The 16,540-nt window shown below is 49.3% G+C and overlaps 1 protein-coding gene across 1 annotated transcript; it reads right to left on the bottom strand.

Moving 5' to 3' along the window:
- Positions 1-257: 257 nt before the first annotated feature.
- Positions 258-14,891, bottom strand: SUN5 (Sad1 and UNC84 domain containing 5). The gene is made up of 13 exons (XM_024559558.2): positions 14,806-14,891; positions 14,341-14,399; positions 14,047-14,121; positions 12,984-13,050; positions 12,039-12,100; positions 8,563-8,612; positions 7,429-7,463; positions 6,732-6,840; positions 3,757-3,835; positions 2,703-2,818; positions 1,971-2,138; positions 1,382-1,468; positions 258-392 (listed from the first exon to the last, which is right to left on the bottom strand). The coding sequence occupies exons 1-13, from the start codon at positions 14,889-14,891 to the stop codon at positions 258-260; spliced, it is 1,128 nt and encodes a 375-aa protein (XP_024415326.1).
- Positions 14,892-16,540: the final 1,649 nt, after the last annotated feature.

Here is a 16,540-nt window from a genome sequence, read left to right as displayed (position 1 = left end):
TTGAGTCCCGGTGCTGCCGTTTGCTGGCTGTGACTTCTGGCAAGTCACTCTTGCTGGGAGCCTTCGCTGTCCCCATCTGTGAAATGGGGCCTCGGGGGCATCTGTGAGGATGCCCGGCCACCCAGTACAGGAGCAATAACCGCTCACTGTGGTGTCAGACGTCAGAATGCCAGCCCACCCTCCCGCTTTGGGGCCAAACACACACCGACTCAGGCTGGGCCACGAAGAATAAACTTTAATCTGTCTCAGGGTGGGGGTCAGTTAGGCTGCTGCCCTCTGGGTGGGGTCACAGAGCCGTGCACGCGCACTCGGTACAGGCAGGTGAAGCGCGGGTTCCCCCAGTTGCTTGATATCTTCACCTTGACTGCCCCAAAAGTCCGGGTGGGCTGGTTCTGAAAGCGAGTCACAGACATGGGGCAGTTCACCCCTCGGGCCCCACTGCGCCTGTCCAGGAGGGCGTTTGGGAGTGGAAGGGACCCATTTCATAGGAGGGGAAACTAAGGCTCAGAGAGGGGACCAGACAGGTCCAAGGCCACACAGCAAGTCGATTCTCAGGGGCTGGGTAGAAGCTGCTGAGGCCAGAAGGACAGACACACTATGTTTAGAGAAGTGTTCCAGCTTTGGGGCCCTGGCACATAAGTGTGTGGGGCCCTGAGCAAACTGCCACCCCCCTCTGGGCTTTAGCTCCCCCCTCTGTAGAACTGGAGTGGTAACATCTGCTTCTTGTAGTTGCTCAGAGCATGACACGAGATCTTGGAGCTGGATGCTTACCGGCACTTGGAACAAAGACGTACAAGACTGGGTGGGTGGTCTCTGTGTCCCAGGGAATTACACACAGGGAGACTGAGGCCCAGCCAGAAACGGAATGACGCAGATCACCCAAAATTTATGGCTGGGCCAGGATTTGGGCCGGTGTTGGCTCCCAAGCCTGGACCTTCCACCGAGTCTCAGGGCCATTCCAGCAGCTACCCCTCCAGTCCTGCTTCTGTCCCCAGCTCCCTCCCCTCCAGGCCTCAGTTTCCCCTGGACCAGGTACTGATAATGGACCTCCCTGTATGGAGATGCTAAGTCTGAAGCGAGCATTCCTAGCCCAGTGGGCCCCTCCAGCTCAACATCTGCTGTCCCTGGAGGGCTCCTGGGAGGAGGAGGGAACTGGGCAACAGCTGGAAGCTGTGTAGTTCTCCCCAGGGCCCCACTCTTGGGCTGAGGAGCGGCTCCCTCACTCTGAGCCTCAGTTTCCTTCTCTGGCAAGTGGGTTCGTGACAATTGTGTACTTCCTGGGGCTGTTGGGAGATAAAGTAGGGTCTCCTGGGTAAAGTCCAGCACACAGTAGGTGCTGTGCATTCAGTAGGTGCTCAGCAGGGCAGCTTTTCTCAGGTACCTGGAGCGGGAACATCTGAATGATGTTTTCTGGCTGAAACTGAAATGCCCCCAGGAATACCTCCTCCTTGGGGGAGCCTTCCATGCCCTGTGGACTCAGAACCAAGAAGAAAGTGTTAGGTACAGGCAAGACCTTCAGAGAGTGCTGCCACTCTCCAGCTGAGACTTACACACCTCCCAGGACGGGGAGCTCCCTACCTCTTTGGGAACCATTCTATTGCAGTACAGACTAATGGACAGAAAAGAGCACTTGACTAGGAGTCAGAAGGCTGAGGGTCCAGGTCTATTCTGCCATTGACTTGTAGAATTTGGGTGTTTCCCTTACCCTTCTCTGGAACTCAGTCCCCTTATCAGTGAAAAGGGACTCAGTGGTCTCTGAGGACTAAATTAGCTCTGAAAAGCTTGGGTTGAAATAGAGTCGTTGTTTATCCCCTATCCTTGGAGGCTGCGATCTGACTCTGACCTTGGACGTGCCCAGTCTCAACCACGTCGCACCCGAATGAGGTGTGCCGTTTACCACGGTGCCTGCAACACCACCATTAACGAGGCCGTCCCTAAGGAAACCCTGCTCCCTGCCGGGGCGTGCTCACATAGATGACAAAGTCCTTGGGGGCCGTGTCCAGGCTGCCCGACAGTGAGATGGTCTTGGGAATATGCTGCAGGGTCAGGTTGGACAGGTAGACCTTCTGGGCCAGTCGGATGGTCACCTGGCCGCGGTCACCTGCGAAGGCCCAGCAGTTGCCAGGTGTCACGTTGGGCTGGAAGGGCAGGTGCAATGGGGTTATGCTGGGTGGGTGGGTGAGGACGGATTCCCCTAGAATCCTGGCTCCCCTAGACCTCCTCTGCCCTCCTGGAGGAGCCAGCTCCTGCCTGACTACAAAGCTTGGCTTGAGTGCCACCAACTCTAGGAAGCTCCCCTGATTGCAGGTGGCGAGGTTGAGTCTTCCCCTCAGCCCGGCCCAGTGAGGGTAGGCGCCTGCTCAGGGCCCTGAGGGTTCCCTGACCCTCAGTCTTTAGGGCTGAGTGGGGGACCCTTCCAGTGCTAAAGCAGGCTGTCCCCTACCCCTGTGCCTGTCTCCTGCTTCTGCCCAGCCCCTCAGTGGTCCCTGCTGTCTGTCCTGGCCCCTGACTCCTCCCCCGTCATTAATTGCCGCCTTCCTCTGTCCCCTGCCCCTGCCCCATCTCTGTCTCCTACATCAACCCCCTGCCTCAGCCCCAGGCCCCATCCTCTTCACTCTCACCCCCAATATCAGCTTTCAGCGGTGACCCCAGACCCCTGACCACCCCCCTGCCACTCTCTCCTTGACCGCCATTCTCCCTGCCTCAAGGATCACATCTGGGGGTTGTGCATAGTTCCACAGCCGGATCCAGTTCCAGTAGGAGCGAGCCTTGTCGTGGTTGTATGTGGCTGACGTCTGCTCGAAGTCGATGGAGGCCCCTGTGTGGGAGGCGGAGGGTGGGAGGGTCTCAGCCGTGCAGCCCTGACTCCTGCCTGGTGGAGGGGAGCCTTACTGATTGGGCACTGACTCGGTGCACTTTGGACAAGTCACTGGCCCTCTCTGGACCTCAGTGATCTTCTCTGGGAAATGGGAATAATAATAGTAACAATAACAGAAGTAACGATAGATAACATCCACCTCAGGGTTGTCTGAGGTTGAAATGAGTTAATACTACAATGTATTTGTCCCCAGTGCCTGGCGCTGAGTCAGCGCTCACTTTTGTCATTACCATTACTATGGCTGTTATCACACCCATTTCCCAGAGGTGGGAACTCCTGCCCTGGGCAGTTAAGCTGATGCCCTCTGACCCCGCATCTCCTTGGGCCTGAGGGTGCCTCGGTCAGCTGATGGCTGCCTGGCAGAGGCAATCTGCTCGGCTGGCCCCACTTCACTTCCTCCTGTGGGCCCCCCGCCTGCTCCTGCTGTGTCCTCACTGGGGCACCTTTCATGTTGGTTCCTTTGGCCTGGAATGCTTTTTCCTCCTCACTAGGTATCAGCCCAGATGTCCCTCCCATTCTGCCTATGTCCCCTCCATGCCAGCCACCTGCTTCATTTTTCTGAAGCACCAATTGCCAACCATAATTGGGCCTGGGTTGGCTTTTAATGTGGCCAGGAAGGGGCAGGGACAGCTCTGTTGACCACTCGGTTGCAGGACGGTGAGTGGGTGGAGGGGTGGTGGAGGGCCTCCCGTCCCCATGTCAGCCCCCCATTAAAGAAAATTGAGAATTGTAGCAAGAAAACCAGATGGCAGCGGAGGTTAGCTCTGAGGATGAACTGCCCAGCAGCAGAGGGTGCACTGGGCCAGAGCTGAACTCCACCCTCTGCAGAGTTTCTGAGGGAACTTGAGGCGAGCAGACCGGGGGAGGGGATCACTTACCTATAGACTTCAGGGCAAAGTCCGGCTTTTCAATATAGTCGCCTTGTATCATCTTCATTATTTTCTGGGCCATTTTTTGCTGAGGGGGCAGAAAGCATGAGCTGTGCACTGGTGTGTTCCGACAGATCATGGTCCACCCGTGTGTTCACACAGGTGACAGGCAGCTGCGGAACACCTTCTGCCCCTAACCGCTTGCCCCTGCCTGTGGAAGCTGTGGCTGGTGCACACACAGGGTCGCCCCGTCACTGTACCACGAGGAGGCCCAGGCGACCCAGGGCTGCCCCTGTCCCACCCACTGGGTTCACTCAGTGCTTCCAAACCCACTGTGACAGGGTGTCACAGGTGGGAACGGGGTCGCAGTGAAGTTAAGGGCAGGGGGCCTGGAGTCCGACAGGCCTCTACTGCTGTGGGGCCGTGGGCTAGTTACTGCCCACCTGAGTCTCGATTTTCTCATCTGTGAGATGGGACGACAGTCACTGTTGTGAGGATTGGACTTAGGAAGTCGCTACTACGTGCCACGACTCCTCAGCATCACATGTGTTTACTCTTGGTTCCTCACAGCAGCCCTAGGCGGTTTGTACTTTATCGTCCCCATTGTAAAGATGAGAATCTGAGGCACAAAAGGGTAACTTGTCCACGGTCACACAGCTGGTAAGCGGCACAGCCAGGCAGTTTGGTTCCAGAGTTCAGGCTCTAAGCCACTCCACTGTGCTGCCAGGTAAAGCCCAGAGCACGTGGCAGGCGGTGCTCGGTAAACGCCAGCTGTTATTTTGATTAGACCCTTCACGGCTTTGGCAGATCGTGTTTTCCAAAAATGGCTGCAATGAGATCTCCCACTCCATGCTCTTCTTTCAATGTGACTTTGACATTCTTCCCATGGACAGATGGGACTTAGATTCCCTCCTCATCAGCCTGAGTGGGCCTGTGATCATGGCAGGAGTGACGCCCTGTGACTTCTGAGCTAAGTCCTATGAGGTGGTACAGCGCTGCTTGGTTCTCTGGGGACACTCACTCTTGGAAGTCAGCTGCCATGTTGTGAGGAAGCCCAGACCACATGGGGAGGCCACGTTTGGGTGCATTAGTCAACAGCCCCGAGTTCCCAGTTGACAGCCAGCATCAACCTCCAGGCATGTGAGTAAAGACACTCCCAGATGACTTCAAGCCCAGCTGTCGAGTCACCCCAGCCTTCAAGTCTTCCCAGGTGAGGCCCCAGACATCATGAAGCAATGACAAACCACCCCTGCTATGTCCGGTCTGAACTCCGGACCCACAGAATCTCCGAGCATAATAAAATGGTTGTTTTGCACCACAAAGCCTTGGGGTGGTTTGTTATGCAGCAGTAGTGACTACAGCAGTAGCTAGGGCGTTCACAGGGCAGTAATTATGACTCTATTTGGTTGATGTGGAAACCGAGGTGCAGAGAGGTTGGTTCCCATCCTAAAACTACATATATCATTCAGTAAGTCTGGGAGGGGCCCATTAATTTGAATTTGTGACATTTTTCCAGGTAATGCTAATACAGCTGGTGTGGGGGTCACACGTTGAGAACTACCTCTCTAGAAGGGGTGGTGAATCAACACTGAGTGGCTACAGCTGTACTTCATCTGGGGGCACTAAACTGATTATGGGCACAATTAGAGGCTGAGAGTCCAAGCTGCCCCTGGCAGGAAGTCTGCCACGGGGTCAGAAACCGCATTTGTGCAGGGCTAGGGGAAGAAGTAGGAGACTCGAGAGGCTCGAACATAGGGCTAGTCTTTCCCAACAGGACAAGTATCAAATTTTTGAAGCTGCATGGGAAGAAGGCTAAAGGGTTAAACTGAAAACCTCTGTCTAGATCTTATAAAAATTGCAATCCAGGTGTGAACCAGCTCAACGCACATCTACATGGATGGGATCGAAATACTTCGTCATCCTTAGAAAGAAAAGGGGGAACGCTCACTGGCAGAAGTTACAATTATCTGGCACACCTACAGTTCTTTTGTATACAATGTCCAGAAAACACGAAAAAATTATTAGACGTGAAGAGGCAAGACCATATGATTGACACCTCAGAGAAAAAACAGACAATAAAAGGAGACCACAGACGATTCAGATACTGGATTTGGCAGGCGAGGATTTTAATATAGCTCTGACCAGTATGTTAAATAAAATAAAGGAAAAGACGGACAACACAGATGAAATGTTGGAAAGTTTCACTACAGAGTTAAAATCTGAAAAATAAATGTATATTCTGGAACTAAACGATGCAATAGATGAAATTAAGAACTTAATGGGACTATTTAACAATAGACTGGACAGAACAGAATACAGGATTATCAGTTAACCTCAATAAATGTAAACAGAAAATACCAAAACTTAAGCACACTGAAAAAAAGAATGAAAAACAAGCCAACAAACCAAGGAATAGCATAGCACTTACGTGGAACCCATTCTAAAGGTCTAGCATAAATATAATTGGAGTTCAAGGACAGGAGGCAGGTAATAAGGAAGAAGAAATATTTTCAGAGATAACAGCTAAGAATTTTCCAAAACTATTGAATAACATCAATCCATAGATCTGACAAACTTAGCACCCCACGAGTGAGTTCAACATAGAATACTGAGGGTAAAAAGAATGTCCTACAAACTCTCATGGATGAAAAAAACAGACCACACTCCAAGGTCCTTCAGTAAAAGTGCCATTATGCTTCTCAGCCTCAATAGTATAAACTAAGACACAATAGTGCACTATTCCAAAATTCTCAGAGAAAAGTATTTCCTATCTATAATTGTATACTTAGCCGAACTATCAATCAAGTGTAAGGGTGGAATAAAAACATTTTCAAACATGCAAGTTCTAAAAAAATAAATATACCTCTTCTTTCACTCCTTCTCAGGAAATTATTGGGGAATGTGCCGCACCAAAACTTGGGATATGGAAAACGGCATCAAACAGAGAAGTTAGGTGTCTGGGGACAGAATGGCCAGCATCTCACCTCATCTGACATGGCTTCCATCTCCTGGAGCTTGGCAATGAGCTGGGTTATGTTACCGCGGAGGTCCTGGATTTCCCCAGTGTGGTGTCGCACCTTCTCCTGGTACATCCTTACAAGGAAGGAGTGAGAACATGGACTGAATGATTGGTGATGCTATTATCACCCTCAGCTTCTACCTTTGCCAGTCAGCCCATTAAAAACTAGCTTTACATTTTCCCACTCTCTTGGGCCCATCCCTGGACATATCCAGGTACTTAGCTCTAAAACAGTAGTCATGCTCTTTCTCCTGCTTGCAATATTCTTTAACCCAGTTCCTTCCTTCCAAATATTCCCAAGTATTTTGTCTGCAATTAAGGATACTGCCACCAGGTGATATCTTGGTTAAAATTCTCCTCAGCTACCTTCTGCTGAGCACTAACTATGGGCTAAGAATTATTCAAGACAGGTTATATCTTCTTTAACATCCATAATTACCCAGAGCAAATGGGTGTTATGCCTTGTGTCATAAATGAGGGGTCAAAGACCAGGGAGGTAAAGTGTCTTGCATAAGATCAGATAGGTAGGAAGTATGGGAGCGGGGATTTACACCCAAGCTGTTCTGACTTCAGAGCCCACGTTGTTAGTCAACACATCCCAGATCCTGGCTGTTGCCCTGGTTTTTAGGTGTTAATAGAACTGTTCAGCAGATTCTTCTTACCTCAAGCTCTGCAGTGGGCTATTTATGCTGTCATCCTGGTGGGGTGTTGAGGAAGCAAGGGATCTCCTTCAGATAGTCTAATCTGGGTCCAACAGAGCTTCATCCATCCATTTTCCCATAACCATAAATCTGTCCATTCATCTTCCTTCCTATTTACTCTCCTATCCATTCACCCATCTACCATCTGTCCAAAATCCAATTTATCTTCCTTTTTATCCATCCATCCATCCATCCACATCCACATTCATCTACCCTCCCATCCACCTACCATCCCATCCATCTACTCCATTTATCCAATCTTCCTCATCCATCCACACTCCCATCCATCTACCTTACCTTATCCATTAATCCTCCCATCAACCCATTTATCCCATCCATCCAACCATCCATCCATCCATACATCCATCCACTTTTCCATTCATTCATCTACCCCCCAAACACTTCCTCCAACCCCTACATCCATCACTTTCATTCTCCCATTTTTTTTTAGTGTTTTCTGGACATTGTATACTCCAATTATAGTTATGCCAGACCTTTAGAATGTGTTCCACATAACTGCTATGCTATTACTTGGTTTGTTTGTTTGTTTGTTTTTCATTATGCCTCTTTCCATTCACACTCCCATGTGGCCATCCTGCTTTCCTATATTGATGGTGTCAACCTTGTGCTTGGCCCTGAGGTAGATACTGCTGGAATGCATAAGACCTGGCTCTGCCTTCAAGGGCTGCCAGTACAGTTGGGAGAATATTCATGATTCCCCCAGGACCCACAAAGCAAATGGTCTCATCTTATTTGAGCAGAACAAACTGTATTGAGTGGAGAGAGTAATGTGTTCCCTGTCCTCACCATCCCACTTTATGTGGGGGCCTTGATAAAGAAAAGATGGGTTGTCTCTGGGAGTGAGTGACAGGAGAGGCATCCTGGAGGAGAGAATATTGCAGTCTTGTCTTTGAAAGTCACATTTTGGTGGGAGAGATGAGTTCCAGGTAAGTGGCATGGCAGAGGCAGAGATTTGGAGTGGGGATGAGTAACTGATTAGGGTCCAGGTGTGGTGACAGTGAAAGGAGCCTACAGAGGTGACATTGACTGGGGAGAGGCCAGTCAGCAGTGGGGCTGTTGAGAGCATGCACTCACCTGCCAGACTTCCACTTTGGATGGTAAGTGTATAGAAAACATCCAGAATCCTGTGGGGCCAGAGGAACGAGGATGAGCCATTTAAGATTAAAGGTTAAGAGCTTATGCTTGGGCCCTGGCTGGTATAGCTCAGTGGATTGAGCATGGGCTGGTGAACCAAAGGGTCACTGGTTCAACTCTCAGTAAGGGTGCATGCCTGGGTTGCAGGCTAGGTCCCTGGTGGGGGCCACATGAGAGGCAACTACACATTGATGTTTCTCTCACTCTTTTTCTCCCTCCCTTTCCTCTCTCTAAATAAAAAATCTAAAAAAAAAAAAAAGATTATAGTCTGGAGTTAAGGCATCTGGGTTCAAATCCCAACTTTGACTTACTAACATTGTGCAACTTTGGGAGAAGTTAGTTAACCTCAGTTTTACTATTATCCCATCTTACAGATGAGATAATAGCAATACACACTTTATGACGGAATGATGTTGTCTATGGAAAGTGTCTCACATAAACTGAATAATCCATGTCTTCTCTCCCTCCCCTGTCCCAATCCTACTGGGGTTAATTGGTGAAGCGAAAAAGAGCGGGTGGTCTCCCCTGCATTTTGTGATATCTATGTTGCCTGAAATCCTACTGTTCAAGCCATTAACAAAAGCCTATTAGTTGTTCAAATTAAAACACTCAACAAAATAGAAATAGAAAGGAACTTCTTCAATATGATAAAGGCCATTTATAAAAACCCATAGCTAACATTATCCTTAAGGATGAAAGATTGGATGCTTTCTTCCTAAGACCAGGAACAAGACAGGGATGTCTGCTCTCGCCATTTCAATGTAAAATAGTCCTGGAAGTTCCAGCCAGGTCAATCAGTCAAGAAAAAGAAATAAAAAGCAAATGACATGATCTTGCATATAGAATCCTAAAGTATTCAAGACTGTGTGTCTTGCCCAGTGTCAGAAGTAATAAATGAGTTCAGTAAGATTGCAGAATACCAGACCAATATACAAAAATCAACTGTATTTCTAAATGCTAGCAATGAACAATCTGAAAGTGAAATTAAGAAAACAATTTCATTTACAATAAATCTCATAGAATAAAATACTTAGGAATAAGTTTAACAAAAAAGTACAAAACTATAAAACTATAAAACATTGTGGAAATAAATTAAAGAAGACACAGAGATGCCCATCAGTAGTGGAAAGACAGCCGTGCACGTGGGTTAAAACACTTAATGTTGTTAGTACTTTAATAATAGTTAACGGTACTTCCTACTGATTCATCTATGGGCCAGTGCAATCCCTATCAAACTCCTCAGGATATATATTATTTTTCACAGAAATGAAAAAGTTGATTCTAAAATTAATATTGAAACATTAGGGACCCACAGTAACCAAAACAATCCTGAAAAGAACGAAGTTAGGGGACTCGGACTTCTAGATGTCAAAACTCACCACAGAGCTAGAGCAGTCAATTCAGAGTGGTACTGGCAGACAGAGAGACCGTAGGTCATCGAGCCAGAACTGAGAGTCCAGAAATAAGCCCTCACGTTCATTGTCAAATGACTTTCAATAAGTGTGCCTAGACAATTCGATGGGAAAAAGAATATACTTTTCAATTAATGGTGGGGAAACAACTGAATATCTACATTCAAAAGAATGAAGTTCGACTTTACCTCCCACCATATACAAAAATTAACTAAAAAAATGGATCCTGGACCTAAATGTAAGGGTCTATCTATAAAAATCTTATAAGAATACATGGGAGTAAATCTTCATGGCTATGACACCAAAAACACAAATAACAAAGGAAAACAGATAAGTGGACTTCACCAAAACTTAAAAAAGAAAAATTGTGCTGCAAAGGACACTATCAAGAAAGTGAGAGGACAACAAATAGAATGAGAGAAAATATTTGCAAATCATATATCTGATCAGGGACTTGTATCTGACTATACAAGAAACGCTTACGACTTAATCATACAAAGACAAATAGCCCAACTTAAATATAGGCAAAGCCCTGACCGGCATGGCTCAGTTGGTTGAATGTTGTCCTGCAAAGTGAAAGGTCACTGGTTCGATTCCCAGTCAGGGCACATGCCTGGGTTGTGGGCCAGTCCCCAGTTGGGGGCGTGTGAGAGGCAACCAATCCATGTTTCTCTCACATAGTAGTGTTTCTCTCCATCTCCTTATCCCTCCCTCCCTTCCTCTCTCTTTAACAATAAATAAATAAATTCTTTAAAAAATAAAATAAAAATGGGCAAAGATATGAATAGACATTTCTCCAAAGAAGATATACCAGTGGCCAATAAGCACATAAAAAGATGCTCACCATTACTAATCATTAGAGAAATGAAATACAAACCACAATGAGATACCACTTTGCATCCACTAGGATGGCTAAAATAAGAAAGACAATAATAAGTGTTGATGAGGATGTGGAGAAACTGAGACCTCATATATTGCTGCTAGGAATGTAAATGGTGCAGCCACTTTGGAAAACAGCTTGGCAGTTCCCCAGATAAACACAGGGTTACCATATGACCCAGAAACTTTATGCCTAGATATACACCCAAGAAAACTGAAAACACACGTTCACACAAAAATTTTACAGGGACATTCGTAGCAGCATTATTAATAATAACCAAAAAAAAAAGCAGAAACAACTGTAATACCTATTAACTGATGAATGGACAAACAAAATATTGTGTATCCTTTTATTCAGCTATAACAAGGAGTAAGATGCTAATATATGCTACAACATGGGGAACTTTGAAAACATTATTAGTAAAAGAAGCCACAAAGACCACATGTTGTATGATTCCATTTATAGGAAATGTCCAGAATAGACAAATCCACAAGGACAGAAAATAGATTAGTGGCGTCTGGGTCTGGGGCCAGGGAGGGTGGGGAATGACTGGGGAGTTGCTTTATGGGGTAGTGAAAATACTGTGATTTGATAGTGCTGACGAATGCACAGCTTTGTGAATATACCCAAATGATTGAATTACATACTTTAAAATGGTGATCTTTATGGTACATGAGTTGCATCTCAAAGCTGTTATTTTAAAATATCCTATTTGTTGGGTTAAGTTTCCTGGGAATTTCTAGGAAATCCACCCCTGTCCACTTACATTTGAGGGGAGGGAGAATACTTTGCGGAAGCAGAGCTGTGATGTGGGAGGAGGTGGTGGTGGCTGGAAGGAAGCCACAGAAACCCAGAGAGGGGGAGTAATAGTCACCATACCATGGTCTGAGGAGAGCTTTACAGTTTTCCAGGCTTTTCTGAGCTTTCAAAAAAATTTTATTGGTCATCATTTCAATTAATTCTCACAGCAACACTCATTAGATGGGAAAACTGAGGCTCACAGAGGGGCAGTGTCTCACCCAGTGTCACCTAGGCAGTGCCAGAGCCCTCACTCTTTCCCTCCCCAGGATGGGCGGCAGCCAGGGATACCTCCACCCGGATGGGGCGGGGCCCTGGGAACGCACCAAAAGCACAGAGGACCAGGACACCTGTCTTTTCCATGAGCTTCTGGAAGAGCAGCTTGCATCTGGAAGACAGAGAAGCAGTGATCGAGGTGAGGCAGGGCTTTACACAGGCTGGCCAGTCCCTGACTGGCCTTTGGCTCTTTCCCACCCTGGGGGGAGGGTCCTTCTCTGGGCAGTGACACCCTCTCCAAGATGCTGGCCATGTTCCATGGCTCTGTAGCATCGCAGAGGAGAGCAACCTCTTACCCCAGCATTTGGGGCCATCGGAGATCAACTCACGGTGGCCATTGTGTACTCACCACTCCCCTTCTCCATCCACACACTGTTTGTTCCTCCCATCTCCCCTCCTGGTGAATGCATCCTTCAGGGTTCAGCTCAAACGTCCCCTCCTCCTACAACCTCCAGACTCACACTCCCCACACTCACACTGTTTTTGGTGTCTGCCTTCCCCACCCAACTGGGAGCTCCTGAGTGCTGGGAGCCAAGGCTGAGTCCAGAGTAGGCGTTAAGGAAATGTTTAGTGTGTAAACAAGTGAATTAATGAGGTGGAAAGCTCTGCAGGAATTCAGAGGAGTCTGCAGATGGGATGGGCATTCCAGGCAGGAAGAACAGCGTAAGCAAAGGTGTGGACGTAGGAATAAAAAGAGTGGGTTCAGGGAGTGAGAACCCTAGCCTTGCTGGCCCAACAGGTCCACAGCTGGAAGAAGAATGAGGGCAGCTTGGAAAGAAAGGATGGGGAAGGATTTCACAGAGCTGCAGGCTGAGGTGGTGGAGCAATGGGGAGCCACAGTAGGTTCTGGGGTGAGGGGATCTGATAAAAGCCAGGTGTGGGATAGCTTATCTGGTCTGGAGATTAAGGGGAGGTTCAAACTGGTGCAGGGGCTGCCAGTCACCAGCTGCAGGGTTCCAGCCCCCATCACCCTTCCCTCACCTGCCCCTGCTCACCTGCAGGTGTTGAATAAAATTTGTTGGGCCTGAGTCCTCAGGAAGCAGGCCAGGCAGGTGATCCAGGCTGCAGAGGAGACAGAAGACCAAGGAGTATTTGCAAACTTGTTCTTATTCTACAATGACTCACTGACTGTCCTGGGGCTGGGGGACACCCTGGGGCTGGGGGACACCCTGGAGCTGGGAACCCCCCCTTGACTTGCTAGTTGAGCCCAGGGCAGCCCCGCTTGGCTTATGGGTAAGGGGCAGCGTGGAGTATGAGTGCTAGGTGAAGGTGACCACTGCTTACTAGTGACACAGGAACACAAAAACTGTCTGGGATGTGTGACTGCCCATTCCTAGACACCGGGAGCTTCTCAAGGACATGATCCTTGTCCGGTTCACCTTGGGTACCCAGCATTGCCCAGGGTGGAGCTCAGCAAAAAGCAGGAAACCAGGATGGATGAGGAGGTGGGAGGACACACAGACAGAATGGTTTGGAAGATGGATGAATAGAAAGATGTCTGAGAGGATGGGAGAATGAGAGGAAGGGTAGAAGGATGGAGGGGTCGATGACTGATGGATGGAATATTAACAAATAAAGGTATGGGTGAATTAATGGATGACTCGGTGAATGGATTGATGGAGGAATTAAGGGATGCATGGATACGTTACAACAGGTGGTGACGTGGACAGATGGTTGGATACACAACTTTGTGGATGAATAAATGGAAGGGTGGGTGATGAACACAGAAGTAAAAGCCCAATCTTTAGGTGGAGTGAAGTGAGGGCTAGCTGCACCAGGCCACTCCCCTGACTTCACCGGGGTTCTCCTGACCCAGTGGCCAGGCTGGTGTCAGAGTGGGGGAGGGCTGGCAGTTAGCTCCTCCTCCAAACTGCACGTCTCTCTTCCACTGCCTCTTTCCAACCACTAAAGAGATCCTGGCTGGAATGACACTCCTGAAATCTCTGATGGGAAGACCTCCAGAGCTCAGCCTGCAGCTCCCTTCCTCCCTCGAAACCCAGCGCAGGCCTTACCCCCCACCCCAGGTCAGCCTGGCCTGAGGTGGTTGGATATACGTACACACACATCCCAGCATGCACTGAGTCAGGATTGGGGATGTGGTGTTGAGACGAATCGGCGCCAACAAGTCATTATCTGCAGAGAACACAGGGTTGTCATGTCACCTCTGGCCTCTGGGACATGGTGCCTGCAGACAGCTGAGAAGCTCCTAGAGCTTGGCATGAGCATCTCTGTCCCATGCCCTCCCCCTTGCCAGGTGGCCCTGGGTTGCCCTTCTGACCTCTCTGAGCCTCAGCCCCTTGCTGTCCACAAAGAGCTCCCCTCTTAGGGCTCCCCTCTCCCCTCCTGGCTTACTCGTGTTCGGCAAGGACTCCTCTGTCGCCCTGTTGGGGTTCCGGCCTCTTTGGACGACCCTAGGACTGACAAGAGTCACAGTGACATTTTACAGTTCACGAGGAGCATGGTGCTCATGTTCCAGACTGAAAAACTGAGTTGCAGAGAAGTTAACCCAAGACAGCAGCCTCTGAATCAAGGACAGACCCATGTCTGCTGATCTCAAACCAGGTACAACACTGGGCTCCCAGCTCTCTGCCCAGTGCCTGGCACGCAGTAGGAGCTCAATAAACAGGCTGAAAGGACGACCGTGCCACCACGCCCTGGCTGGGGGACTTTAGAAAAGCCACTGCTAAACCTTTCTGACCTCAGTTGCTGCATCTGTGAAGTGCAGGTGGTAGTGCCTGCTCACCTCCAAGGACAGCACAGGGGCAGGATTTTGTAAACTGTAGAGGGCTGGGCGGAGGGAGGGGCTGTTGTCCTCACCTCCTGGGTCTGGGATTCCTGCAGGGGTGGGCTATATCTTCGGGTGGGTCACACGGGTCCCTGGGGCTCCTTGGGAACCGTGGCATTGATTTCCTTCTCTGGGAGTTGGCGAGGAAGAAGTGGCTGCTACCTGAGCCTCCTAGCGTTCCCTGGAATGTGTCATGTGGAATCTGCCCGGGGTCAAGTGGAGCTGTTGGCACTGTGACCTCACAGAGCAGGTGTGGGGGCGGGGTCTGCCTTGTCACCAGCTTGGCCCTGGCACTTTCTCTTGGAGGAACCCACTCCAATATGGGGAAATGGAGGGCTCCAGACAGGAAGGGTCATGTCAGGGCCTTAGGGGTGGGACAGGGGCAAGAGCTGAGGCTCCAATATCTGGGCCATGTTTTTTCTTGCTCCAGAGCCCTTTCCTGCCCCAAGGGTTGGTTTGTTTGTGTGTGTTTCTGTAGGCCCTGCCTGTGGAGAGAGCCTATTTGGATTGTGAAGTCGAAATGAATTCACTTTGCCCCCTGGTGGCCATTGCTCAAATTGCAGGCTAAGTACCTATGGTGAGGGGAATAATGGTCCCCCAAAGAGGCTTGTGTACTAAAACTTGAACATGGGAATATGTTTAGTTACATACAAAGGGGAGCTAAAGTTTGCAGATGGGATTAAGGTTGCTAATCAGCTGTCCTTGCGATGGGAGAATATCCTTAGATTATCCAGGTGGGCTCAGTGTAATGACAAGGGTCCTTATAAGTGGAAGAGGGAGGCAGGAGAGAAGAGAGATGGCAGCCTGAGGAGCGCTCAGCCCAATCTGCTGGCGTTGAAGATGGAGGAAGGGGCCATGAGCCAAGGAACGGAGGTGAGGAAACAGATCCTCTTCTAGAGCCTCTAGAAAGAAACGAAGCCTTGACCACACCCTGATTTTAGCCCAGGGAGACCCAGTTTGGTTTTCTGACCTCCTCCTATAACTCTAAGATAATAATTTGTGTTTTAACTCACTAAGTTTGTGCAAACTTGTTATAGCAGCAACCAGAAACTAATACAGTGCCCTTAAGAATATTTGGTGGAGGGGAAGCCTGGAAATGTTGCCATTATAATTGTTACAAGGGTCTCACAACTGTACATTCATTATTATTCAACATATACTTATGAAGCACCTGGTGTGTTCCAGGCAGCGGCTGCAGGGCCGAGCAGACCCAGCTCCGGTCCCTGCGGATGAGGGTAAAGGGACTGGCAGAACATCTCGTGCGGAGCAAGTGCCACTGAACGGTGCTTGCCATGCTCTAGGGAGGAGGGGCTGGTGAGAATCTCCTTCTTTTGTGTCTGCTGGCTGTCCCTCCGAGTCCCCTGTGCTGGAGATGCTGAGGAAGAGGAAGTGTTCACAGTGAGAGCAAACACTGACAGTGGTTTATGTCAATATTTGTGCCCCTCTCTGTGACTCTGCTGTTTGTCTCCGCTAAGGCGGCGAGGGCCAGGAGGGCTGGACAAACCGAGGCTGGGAGTAGGGAGTTAGGCAGTGTGCAGCTGGCTCGTCTCACTCCTTTTTGCCTACAGAATAGGGCAGGGGCACTCTGGCTGGGAGGCAGGGCGGGTCCACGTGAGCTCTGGCCCCTCGGGGGAGAGTGCAGTGGTGTCTGTGGACTCTCTCGGTTCTGTTGCTCTAGTGGGGACCCAGCACAGGGTGGGCCTGGGCTCTGGGCCTGGTATTTGGGCTGGCGTGGAGTCAGTGGGAGCTGTGGAGAGCTCTGGAGTG

This window comes from Desmodus rotundus, chromosome 6, assembly GCF_022682495.2.
Source record: "Desmodus rotundus isolate HL8 chromosome 6, HLdesRot8A.1, whole genome shotgun sequence".
Lineage (NCBI taxonomy): Eukaryota > Metazoa > Chordata > Mammalia > Chiroptera > Phyllostomidae > Desmodus > Desmodus rotundus.
Note: the sequence above shows the minus strand (reverse complement) of the source record. Positions and strands in the feature narration are given on the sequence as shown.

Coding starts and splice junctions, on each gene's coding strand:
- SUN5 (XM_024559558.2), bottom strand. CDS start 14,891: ATGCCACGGTTCCCAAGGAGCCCCAGGGACCCGTGTGACCCACCCGAA. Junction 6,841..7,428: donor AGCCCACTGCAGAGCTTGAG/GTAAGAAGAATC, acceptor CTTCCTTGTAAG/GATGTACCAGGAGAAGGTGC. Junction 3,836..6,731: donor TGGAAGCCATGTCAGATGAG/GTGAGATGCTGG, acceptor CTGCCCCCTCAG/CAAAAAATGGCCCAGAAAAT.